The following is a 12,065-nucleotide window of genomic DNA, read 5'->3' on the forward strand; positions in this document are numbered from 1 at the left end:
TTCAGAGAAACACGTAAGAGTTGAACATTAATATGTATATTGGTTTTAACAGCTTTGTTGAAATATACACATACCATACAATTCACCCATTTAAAATGTACAATTCAGTGTTTTTCTGTATGTTCACAAAGTTGTGCAACCATTACCACAATCTAATTTTAGAACATTTTTATCACTCCTAAAAGAAACTTTGTATTTATTAGGAGTCATTCTTCTTCCCCCAATCATTCCCAGCTCTAGGCAATCATTAGTCTACTTTCATCTCTATATATGATTTGCCTATTCGGGACATGATATGAATGGAACCATATAATATGCAGTCTTTTGTGGCTGACTTCTTCCACTTAACATATTTTAAAGGTTCATCCATGTTGTAGCATGTGTTTGCTTCATTCCTTTGTATTGTCAAATACTATGGCAAATAGATATACCACATTTATTCATCCATTAATCGGTTGGACATTTGGGCTGTTTCCATGTTTTGGCTATTAAGAATAATGCTGCTATGAACATTTGTGTACATGTTTTTGAGCAATATGTCTTCCAAGAGGCTGCATCATTTTACATTCCAACCAGCAATGTATGAGGTTTACCATTCCTCCACATCCTTGTCAATGCTAGTTATTTTCTGTATTTTTTATCATAGCCATCCTAGTGGGAGTTATGTGGTATTTCAATGTGGCTTTGATTTTCATTTCCCAAATGGATAATGATGTTGATGAGCATCTTTTAATGTGCTTATTATGCATGCATGAAATGTCTATGCAGATCCTTTGCCCCCCTACCTTTTTTTTTTGAGACGGAGTCTTGCTCTGTCGCCCAGGCTGAAGTGCAGTGGCGCAATCTCGGCTCACTGCACGCTCCGCCTCCTGGGTTCACGCCATTCTCCTGCCTCAGCCTCCTGAGTAGCTGGGACTACAGGCACCCGCCACCACGCCCAGTTAATTTTTTGTATTTTTAGTAGAGATGGGGTTTCACCATATTAGGATGGTCTCGATCTCCTGACCTCGTGATTCACCCGCCTTGGCCTCCCAAAGTGCTGGGATTACAGGTGTGAACCACTGCGCCCGGCCTTTGCCCATTTTTTAATTGGGTTATTTGTTTTTATTACTTTGTTTTTAAAGTTCTTCATATGTTCTAGATATAAGTACCTTTTTAGATATATGATTTGTAAATATTTTCTCCCATGTTGTGGGTTATTACCTTCTGTACATTGATTTTTGGTAATCTGCCATTAAAGTTTTTCTCCCACCAAAAGTGGCATTAACATAATTGTATGAAAATTATACCAAGAAAAGAGATTTCAAGTATTAATGGTAGAAGGGATCTCAGAGTCTTTTAGTCCACCTCCCAGTCTTCATTTCACATAAAAATAAATTAGGTGCTATAGCGGTTGTGACTGACTGCACCATCAATTCAAGGTGGATATCAAAAATCAGTCATTCACTTTCACAAATTTTGAAATGTGCTCATGTAAAATGTACATATATGTCTAGGTACCACCAATGTAATCCTGGACCTTTACCACCTAAGGAGCGTAAGTAGTTGATTAAATCCCTGTTTACCTCAGGCAGGATAGTCTTCTAACATGAAAAGGAAGTTGACAATTTGGCAGAAATACATTTGATCTTAGCCAAAAGGCTGAGGAGCGATGGCAGAAATACATATTTAAAATAATACATGCTATGGAGGAAGGAGGGCAAATTTACTTACTCTGAACGACTTCCTGACACAGTTAATTGAGCAAAATTTTTCACTTTCTCTCGAACTACTTGTATTCCACGTTCATCAGATGCATTTAACTCAAGAACTCTTAATCGGAAAAGTTCAGGCCTATCTCAGAATGAAACAAATATGAAACACAGAGCACAAGTAGGCTTAAATCACATTTTAACATTTGCACACTTTGCAGACGTTTAAAATCCACCTAGTAAACGATATGGATAGAAGGCACACAATCACTTTTGTATTCTCTCTTCGGCAGAGTGCTGCAGTTAACATTTTGGCTTTTTTCCATGCATTTAAAAAAATGTAGACATTACATAACATATACAATTTCTTTTCTTTTTATTTTTTTGGAGACAAGGTCTCGCTCTGTCACCCAGGCTGGAGAACAGTGGCATGATGATGGCTCACTGCAGCCTTGAACTCCTAGGTTCAAATGATCCTCCCACCTTAGCTTCCCAGCTAGCTGGGACTATAGGCACATGCCATCACACCTGGTTAATTTTGTTTACTTTTTGTAGAGGCAGGGACTCATTATGTTGCCAGGCTGGTCTCAAGTGATCCTTCCACCTTGGCCTCCCAAAATGTTGGGATTACAGGTGTGAGGCACCACACCTGGCCCCACATATAAAATTTTAAATCGATTTTCCACTTTGCATTTATAATAAGTATCTTGGCATATTATCAAAACCACTGTAAATAACATTTTAATAGTCATATGATATTCCATCCTATGACTGTACCATCATTTACTTCACATTCTTCTATTGTTAGACATCTAGATAGTTTTAAATATTGTAATTTTAAATAATGTTACAATATAGCACATTTTAAATTATTTCCAGCCGGATGTGGTGGCTCATGCCTGTAACCCCAGGAGGCCGAAGTGGATGGATCACGAGGCCAGGAGTTCGAGACCAGCCTGACCAATGTGTTGAAACCCTGTCTCTACTAAAAATACAAAAATTAGCTGGGCATGGTGACAGGCGCCTGTAGTGCCAGCTACTCAGGAGGCTGAGGCAGGAAAATCACTCGAACCTGGGATGTGGAGGTTGCGGTGAGCCGAGATCGCGCCACTGCACTCACCAGCCTGGGCGACAGAGCGAGACACCGTCTCAAAAATAAATAAATAAACAAATAAATAAATAAATTCCATAGGGTAGTTTGCTATAAGGAAACCTACTGGATTAAGGAAAATTAATGGATTAAAACATGAGCAGGTTTTTAAAGTAAGTTTTAATAAAAATTACTAAAAGTAATATATGCTTACTGTAATTTGAGAAATCAAAAGAAAATGGGCACACTGTCAAAGCACTGTTTTGAAAATTCCCTCTAGTCTTTTACACACACACACACACACACATTTAAATAAAAAACAAGAGTTGTGATTTAGTTTCGTCTCTATTTTTCCTAATCAGCATGGTATCCTAAGCATGTTTATGGACATAAACATTTACATGCATCTATTTTCTATTTTAAAGCCACAATATTAAATATGAAATTCACTGTTAAAGTAAGTTCTTTAAAGACAAACATTATTTTATAAAGGATATAGAAAAAGTTGTATAATCTGGACTGACCTACTCTAAGTAATAATAAACAACTGTTAAGGCTGATTCAGATTGGTTCTATCTGATTGAGTTGTGGAATAATCAAAAAAGTTCTTTTATAATTTTACTGAGAATCAAAAGTTGCTGTCAAATAAAATATTAGGCACATAGCAGCTTCTCCCTTTGTCTTTTACATTTTGACATAACTAATAATCCTTACACATTTGGTGATTTCAGTGGCATCTTTTTTTTTTTTTTTTTTTTTTTTTGAGACGGAGTCTCCCTCTGTCACCCAGGCTGGAGTGCAGTGGCGTGATCTTAGCTCACTGCAACCTCCGCCTCCCGGGTTCAAGTGATTCTCCTGCCTCAGCCTGCTGAGTAGCTGGGACTACAGGTGCATGCCACCAGGCCTGGCAAATTTTTGTATTTTTAGTAGAGATGGGGTTTCACCATGTTGGCCAGGCTGGTTTCGAACTCCTCACCCCAGGTGATCCACCCGCCTCTGCCTCCCAAAGTGCTGGGATTACAGATGTGAGCCACCGTGCCCGGCCTATTTTCATATGTAGGATTTCAGATATTTTTATCAGTTGTATGTCTGATATTAATTCTGGATAAACTCAAAACAGCCTTTGTTATGTTGGTGCATGTTTCATGTATATCAGACCCAGCTCACTACACATCTTTTAACTCTAGGTAAAGGGCTCCTCTAGAATGGCTGGTTAAGCCAAGATGGTCAATCTAGGAAGAGGAACATAAGAAGGTGACTCACAGGAAGATTTTCTGGTGTACCTGGAATCATACTACATCAACCACCACTTATGCTCAGCTGGCATGGCCACTTCAGAGTCAGAGCATAGGAAGTCCAGAGCAGGATTCAAGAATGGATGGTGCAAATAGTACCATCAGAAACAGCAGATTCTATCATGCAGCCACACAGATGTGAACACAATCATTAAGAGGGTGATAAAACTATCAGCACAATTGGACATTAAGTTGGGCCCTCTGGACGCCAAAGTTATAACAGAAAATTTAAAGAAAGTGATAGAAAAAATCATAGGCTCCCAGTGTTGTAGTACATTCAAACACTTGAACAAGATTCAGAATGAAGGTCACAAAAGACGCAGGCAAGCTGATTTCTTCAGGGGAGTGAGGGAGGAACAAAATGGCTCATGGGATTTTTAAAAATCAGAAATAGAAAACTATCCTACAGAAAATGAAATGCAAATTTTTAGAGGAAAAAAAGCAGTATCAGAGAATTTTGGTGTCAAATCTTTAAAAAAAGAAAAACAGACTGATTTCAACGTACCCAAAGAGTTCTCTAGCTGCTGCCAAAATAGTGGATGTTTTTCCAGTTCCAGGTGGTCCATAAAACAAGAGATTAGGAAGCTGTAGAAATTAAATTTTAGTTTTTAATAAATGGTATTCTGGCACAAATAGATGAAAAGGAAGATCGAAAAAAATGTCTGTGGAATAGTGCAATGACTTCTCTAATAGGGCACATAATTTCTAAGTATAAAGTTTTCTTAATATAACTGATATCATAGTACTGACAGATTTAAATCCTGCTTTTTCATATACTACCACTTTTTTCCCCAAGTGTCTTTTTAATCTCTTAAGCTGAACCAATATTTATGCTTGCTCTATAGCTAATCCACTTAGGTGAAATTTTCAAAGCTGGAATGAGAAACCTTTTATTTCTAAAGGGAATCTCAGTTTCCTATCCCACCTCTATGCTCAAGATTAGGTAAGATTTTATATTACACAAAATGTCGGCTGCTTCAAAGGGGAAGCAGACCAAAAGAGTAATGGGATTTGACCAAAACTGAGGAAAAAGGACTGAAAAAGACATAATTAGGGCTTTGGATGAGCAGAAGTATCAAGAACAGAAATATTAACAAAAAATCCAAAACTAGACATATATTAAGTGCTAGGCACTGTTCCACATCATGATTATGTACTCTGTAAGGATGCTTGCATGTATCAAGAAGAATTCATTAGAAGAGGAAAGGATAAGATTAAATCACTAGCTACCTTCTTTTATACCTTGTATCTAGCTAGTTTGGCTCCTATCAAGCAGTCGACTGATCCGTGGTGAAAATTATAAATTCTAATGAGCTCTGTTATGATACTGTGCAATCTTCAGTATGTCCTTTCACATAAGGAAATCAGTGTACACAGGAAACTAGGCATTAGAGTTTGTTTCCACTCTTGCCTATCCCTCCCTCTTCCTGTCCATTCATTCTTCACCTAAATCAGATACCACTTTGCTTGCTACTTAAAACTATTCCACTTAGAAAAACAAAAACAAACAAACAAAAAAACCCTCAGCTTTTTACCATGGCCTAAAGGACTTCCATGATCTGCCTACCACCTCCTTCACCTTCCAGGCTCCAGCTTACAATGGCCTCTAATAGCTTGGCACTTTCTGGCCCGAACATATGTTGTTCCCATGACCTGGAGTCTGATCCTCTTCTTTCTGCCTGGCCAACTCCTAATGCATTACAAATCAGAAACCATTCAGTCTAAAGTAGGTCTCCTCTCCTATTCTCTCATTAGTCTTTGTTGCATTTTGCATTGGTATATTGTTATTTAACTGTGGGGCTTAATTGTAAAATGCCTGTCTACTTCATTAAAAGACCAAGAACCTTATTTGTTCTATTCACATCTGTATTCTAGCATCTACTACAGTAGTCAATGTTGGCCAAATGAATGAATAAACCAATACACAGACAAATATGTTAATCAGAAGACTATTACTGTTACATTCATAACATATAGCTTACAGTACAAACTATGAGATTCATAACTTAAAAACCTCCTAGGCTTCTTAGTAATTAAGGTCTACAACTATTATTCTGATCTGTGCATCCCTTAACAATGTAACGATTCATCCAGGTTAACTATCAGATACAATAATTTAAATTCTTTGAAACAGGGTAAAATTATTAAACCTTAATTATACACTAGTCTAATATATGTAGTTCATTCAAGAACTGTATGTGGAATACCAGTTCTTAAAATCAATTTCTGAAAAAATTATCTTCTTATAATTCTTTAAAACCTTTCAAAGTAAATTGAATGAATTGTTTTCCTTTACTCTTTTGAATTAAACAAATGATTTCACCTCTTTACAAAACTTAGTCTGAAAAGATGCACAAAATATTAAACTGAAGTTCTTACTTCAGCCTCATAAATTACGTGGCATAAAGTCAAGAACTAGATCTTAGGCTGGGCATAATGGCTCATGCCTGTAATCCCAGCATTTTAGGTGGCCAAAGCCGGCAGGTCACTTGACACGGCTAAACACCATCTCTACTAAAAATACAAAAATGAGCTGTGTGTGGTGGTGCATGCCTGTAGTCCCAGCTACTTGGGAGGCTGAGGTGGGAGGATCACTTGGGCCTGGGAGGTGGAGTTGCAGTGAGCTGATACCACACCACTGCACTCCAGCCTGGGTGACAGAGCAAGACTCTGTATTAAAAAAAAAAAAAAAAAAAAAAAAAAAACTCGATCTTAATCTCACTAGGTTTGCTGAAGATACTAGTAATTACATTAGATATCATCCTGCAATCTGTGTAATTACTATGCAACTGCAATTAATATAACTGTAATTACTATGCAACTGCGATTGGTATATACTGTTACCAAGATATGCAAGCAGAATATATCAAAAAATAAAATGGTATACTATTATAAAATTAAAACGTATAAGAGTATTTGTGTTATTTATTTTTTATTACTTATTTATTTATTTTTGAGACCAGAGTCTCACTCTGTCACCCAGGCTGGAGTGTAGTGGCACTATCTTGGCTCACTGCAACCTCTGCCTCCCAGGTTCAAATGATTCTCCTGCTTTAGCCTCCTGAGTAGCTGGGACTACAGGTGTGTGCCACCACGCCTGGCTACTTTTTCTAATTTTTGGTAGACATGGGGTTTCACCATGTTGGCCAGGCTGGTTTCGAACTCCTGACCTCAAGTGATCTTCCCATCTCAGCCTCCCAAAATGCTAGGATTACAGGCGTGAGCCACTGTGCCCAGCCAAAAAGGTATGAGTATACAAGTCAAATCAAAACACATATTGGTAAAGAAAAAGATTCTAAATAGTTTTATAAATCTAACTTCTTTCAAAATGTGTACTGTAGTAATATAATTTCAGCAAGAGAATGATGGCAGCAAAACCCAAAAGAACCTCTAATTAAAAGCAGCCAGATTGAGGAAGGAAACAAATCTTGAAACTAAAGCAAAAACCACATCCCACTTCACTACTTCACTGAGCTGTTAAAGCACTTTGGGCATTCATCGTAACACAACTTTAAGTTGCTAAGTCTTCACATGGGTTTATCTTATCTCAGAATAATTTACAATGCAAGTTATTCATGGATATTTTATCCCCCATATCACAGGAGAAGAGAGAGCTATAAGCAGAATTCAAAGCTCGATTTTTTTTTTTGTATTATAGGTCAATCCAAATCCTAAAGTTAGTAAGCAATTATACTTTAGAGGAATCTCTGGCTCTTCTTTGTAGCACGTATTACTACCTATAATTATTTATTGGTTTACTTGTTTATCTTTCCTTACCAATAAAAACCCATGAAAAAAGCGGCATAGTTTGTCTTGTTCTATATTTTATGTCTTGTTCTGTCTATGTTTCATAGCTTGTCTTAATTACTATGACTTTTACTTGAATACTAGGTTAACACTGTTATGTAAGGTTAAATAGGAGATGCTCAATAAATATTTGAACGAATTATCATTGTACAAATAGTTATCAAGGACCTACTGTACATAGAGCATGATATTTAATGAGGGCTAAAAGTTATAAATGAAGAAAGAGGGTGAATAAATTAAGTCTTAAATATCCCAATGACATTAAACACCATTTGCAACTCACATCTGCTCCTTCTAAAGATTTTTTCAGCACTGCAACCACTTCTTCCTGGAAAGCAACTTCATCCACACATTTTGGGCGACTTGCGGGGTGGGGAGGAGGAAAGAGGTTATTTAGTATACTATAGTAGCCACAGAAAACTCTCAAGTGTTCCTTCTACTAAAATACCAATGACAATTCTTAAACATCAGCAATGAAATGAGAAACTTTCTCATAATTGGAAATAGGTGGAAACCCCACTTGTTTTTACCATAACTAAACACATTCTGAAAGAGTGAAATAATGTTTTACTTCCTATCTGCATTGCTTGAATCTGTTATACCCACAAAAATTAAGCAAAAGGATTTTATTTTATACGCTACAAACACTAATTAGAAAGTAAAGTGGGGTATCAAGACCATCCTGGCTAATACAGTGAAACCCCATCTCTACTAAAAATAAAAAAAATTAGCCGGGCGTGGTGGGGGGTGCCTGTAGTCCCAGCTACTCAGGAGGCTGAGGCAGGAGAATGGCGTGAAGCCGGTAGGCTGAGCTTGCAGTGAGCCGAGATTGTGACACTGCACTCTAGCCTGGGCGACAGAGGGAGACTCTGTCTCAAAAAAAAGAAAAAAAAAAAGAAAAGAAAAGAAATTAAAGTGGGGCTGGGTGCGATGGCTCACACTAATCCCAATACTTAGAGAGGCTGAAGCAGGTGGATCACCTGAGGTCAGGAGTTCAAGACCAGCCTGACCAACATGGAGAAACCCTGTCTCTACTAAAAATATGAAATTAGCCGGGCATGGTGGCACATGCCTATAATGCCAGCTATTCGGGAGGCTGAGGAAGGAGAATCGCTTGAACCCTGGAGGCAGAGGTTGTGGTGAGCCGAGATCGTATCATTGCACTCTAACCTGGGCAACAAGAATGAAACTTCATTTCAAAAAAAAAAACAAAAAAAAATTAAAGTGAACACCTGCTTAGAAAGCATTATTATTGGCTGGATGCAGTGGCTCACGCCTATAATCCCAGCACTTTGGGAGGCGGATCACCTGAGGTCAGGAGTTCGAGACCAGTCTGGTCAACATGGTGAAACCCCGTCTATACTAAAAATACAAAAAAAATTAGGTGGGCATGGCGGCGCACAACTGTAGTCTCATTTGAACCCAGGAGGCGGAAGTTGCAGTGAGCCGAGATCGCGCCACTGCACTTCAGCCTGGGCGACAGAGCAAGACTCTGTTTCAAAAGAAAAAAAAAAAGCATTGTTACACTTTGACAAAATAAGATCATGAACCTAAGATGAAAAGGGAAAACCATTTAGTAACCTTAGTATAGGTAACTATTTTGGTTAATGCCAATTTTTTCCATCATCTAACTGCATAAAAAAATGAAGACCTATTCATTTCATTGAGGGCTAACAAAAACAACAAGCTTAACCAATACGAAGTATAATATATAATTTTCATCTTACACCAGTGATTTTTAAGAGAAGCTAGAACAAAGTTACACTTTCAACTCTAAGCTAAGGCTTTGTGCTTAGTTAAATAATCAAAAGTTCTTTGATCCATACTTTTCGATATATCAGGTTAACACTAGGTAGGAATTATGATTTTTTTTTATGTCTTCTCTTGGAAATCCAGTATATGTTATAAAGCAGGGACTCATATTCAAATACCTGCAGAGATTAAGCAGATAACAAGAGTGAGGAAGGCAGAGTGTGATGCAAGATAGAGTAGGGACCACGGCAAATTGAGGAACACGCGACCTTTCCAAAAGGAGAAGCAGTACACAAGTCCATATAATTGTCGTCATGTGAGAACCTGCCTCCAGTGTTGCCTGATCTCCTGAGAAGCTGAAAATCCAGACCCTTCTCCACATAATTTTAAAAATCTAGATTTTCATGAGGTTGATTGGTGCCAAACAAAACATATGAGGGGGCTGGGCACAGTGACTCACGCCTGTAATCCCAGCACTTTGGGAGGCCAAGGCAGGCAGATCACCTGAGATCAGGAGTTGAAGACCAGCCTGGCCAACATGGTGAAACCTTGTCTCTATTAAAAATACAAAAATTAGCTGAGTGTGGTGGTGCATGTCTGTAATCCCAGCTACTCGGGAGGCTGAGGCAGGAGAATCACTTGAACCCGGGAGGCAGAGGTTGCAGTGAGCTGAGATCGCGCCACTGCACTCCAGCCTGGGTGACAAAGTGAGAATCCGTCTCAAAAAAAAACAAACAAAAAAGCAAGCAAAAAACAAAAACACAAAAAACATATAAGGGCCTTACTCAGCCTATAAGAAATCTATAAACACTGGTAATTACCGAGGCTACATTCAACCAATAGTTACAATTACTTGTGGTAATACCACTTAGGTGACTGACAATTTTATTTATTTATTTGTTTATTTATTTGAGACAGAGTCTCGCTCTGTCACCCAGGCTGGAATGCAGTGGTGTGATCTTGGCTCACTGCAATTTCTGCCTCCCAGGTTCAACTGATTCTCGTGCCTCAGCCTCCCAAGTAGCTGGGATTACAGGTGCCCGCCAACACGCCTGGCTAATTTTTTTTTTTTTTTTTTTTTAGTAGAGAGGGGGTTTCGCCATGTTGGCCAGGCTGGTCTGGAACTCCTGGCCTCAAGTGATCCTCCCACCTTGGCCCCCCAAATTGCTGGGATTACAGGATTACAGGCATGAGCCACCATGCCAGGTGGTGACTGACAATTTAAATGCCAATTCAAGTGTTGTTTGGACAAAAATGTATGAGCTAACCAAAACTGAATTTCCAGGGCTGGGCACGGTGGCTCATGCATGTAATCCCAGCACTTTGGGAGGCCAAGGCAGGTGGATCACTTGAGATCAGGAGTTTGAGATCGACCTGACCAACACGGTGAAACCCTGTCTCTACTAAAAATACAAAAAATTAGCCAGGTGTGGTGGTGGGCACCTGTAATCCCAGCTAATCGGGAGGCTGAGGCAGGATAATCGCCTGAACCCAGGAGGGGCGGAGGTTGCAGTGAGTCAAGACTGTACCACTGCACTCCAGCCTGGGCAACAGAGTAAGACTCCGTCTCAAAAACAGTAATAATAATAATAATTTCCGCCTATTGTAATGAAAAGGGGAACAGATTACATACTTGGATTTAAGTAGAACTCCTGACCAAGTATTTATAGCCAGTTAACAGAAACTTTTGTTTTCTTCACTTCTGTATCCCAGCCCCTAAAATGGAAGCCTCTGCTTGTAGAGATCTCAGTTTATCTACAAAATAAGGGAATTAAACTAGATTATTCTCAGGTAACCTTAGTTCCAGGCTTCTATGACTTATATAACTGAGCGATTTTTCCAAAGACAACTTCTAAACAGAACAAAGCATTCCTCCATAAGTTAAAAAAAAAAAGGGGGATCAGAACTGGTTAGAGAGATAATTTATTAATTTTTTTAACAAAGACACAAGTGCTCTTACTATTTTTCAACCCAGGGAACGGGTTTGGCTTTCCTGTTCTCTCCGCTACTTCCCGCAGTGGCAGCTACTCCTCGATCCTTGGTCAGCAGGGGTTTAGTACTGATGGATGTGCCTTTAAGAAATGCCTGCATGGTTACTTCACCCTGGTCAGGTGCAAGACAGAAAAAAAAAAAGCTTTTATTGAAACTTTTATTGCGAATCAGCACCATAGGAAAGCGGGGGTGGTGGGGGGGAACGATTATGAGAAAGTACACCCTGAAAACACACTTAGCCTTGTGCAAAGATGTTACATAATAAAGGACATCACCCCATGACCTAGGACGCTCTGAATATACTGTACTGAGGGCTACAAGGACAGAAAAGTGGTAAAAGTCCTTAACAAACTTAGAATCTATTTATAGTGCGGGAGTTATAGAACAAAGATCATATGTCACAAAAATGTTTAATGAGTTCCAATAAATGCATTGATA

The 12,065-nt window shown here is 38.7% G+C and overlaps 1 protein-coding gene across 8 annotated transcripts in view; it reads right to left on the bottom strand.

The window, feature by feature from the left end:
• Positions 1–12,065, bottom strand: part of RFC4 (replication factor C subunit 4) — a 28,294-nt gene that overhangs the window by 3,036 nt on the left and 13,193 nt on the right. For 7 of the 8 annotated variants that reach the window (XM_030822955.1, XM_030822953.1, XM_030822954.1 and 4 more), the window contains 4 exons: positions 11,596–11,738; positions 8,167–8,245; positions 4,582–4,661; positions 1,714–1,833 (listed from right to left, as the gene is read on the bottom strand). In XM_030822955.1, the coding sequence (XP_030678815.1) occupies positions 1,714–1,833; positions 4,582–4,661; positions 8,167–8,245; positions 11,596–11,738 (422 nt within the window). Of the gene's footprint in view, positions 1–1,713; positions 1,834–4,581; positions 4,662–8,166; positions 8,246–11,595; positions 12,046–12,065 lie in introns of those variants that run through there. The other variant, XM_012510637.2, reaches the window with a different exon arrangement.

This window comes from Nomascus leucogenys, chromosome 11, assembly GCF_006542625.1.
Source record: "Nomascus leucogenys isolate Asia chromosome 11, Asia_NLE_v1, whole genome shotgun sequence".
NCBI lineage: Eukaryota > Metazoa > Chordata > Mammalia > Primates > Hylobatidae > Nomascus > Nomascus leucogenys.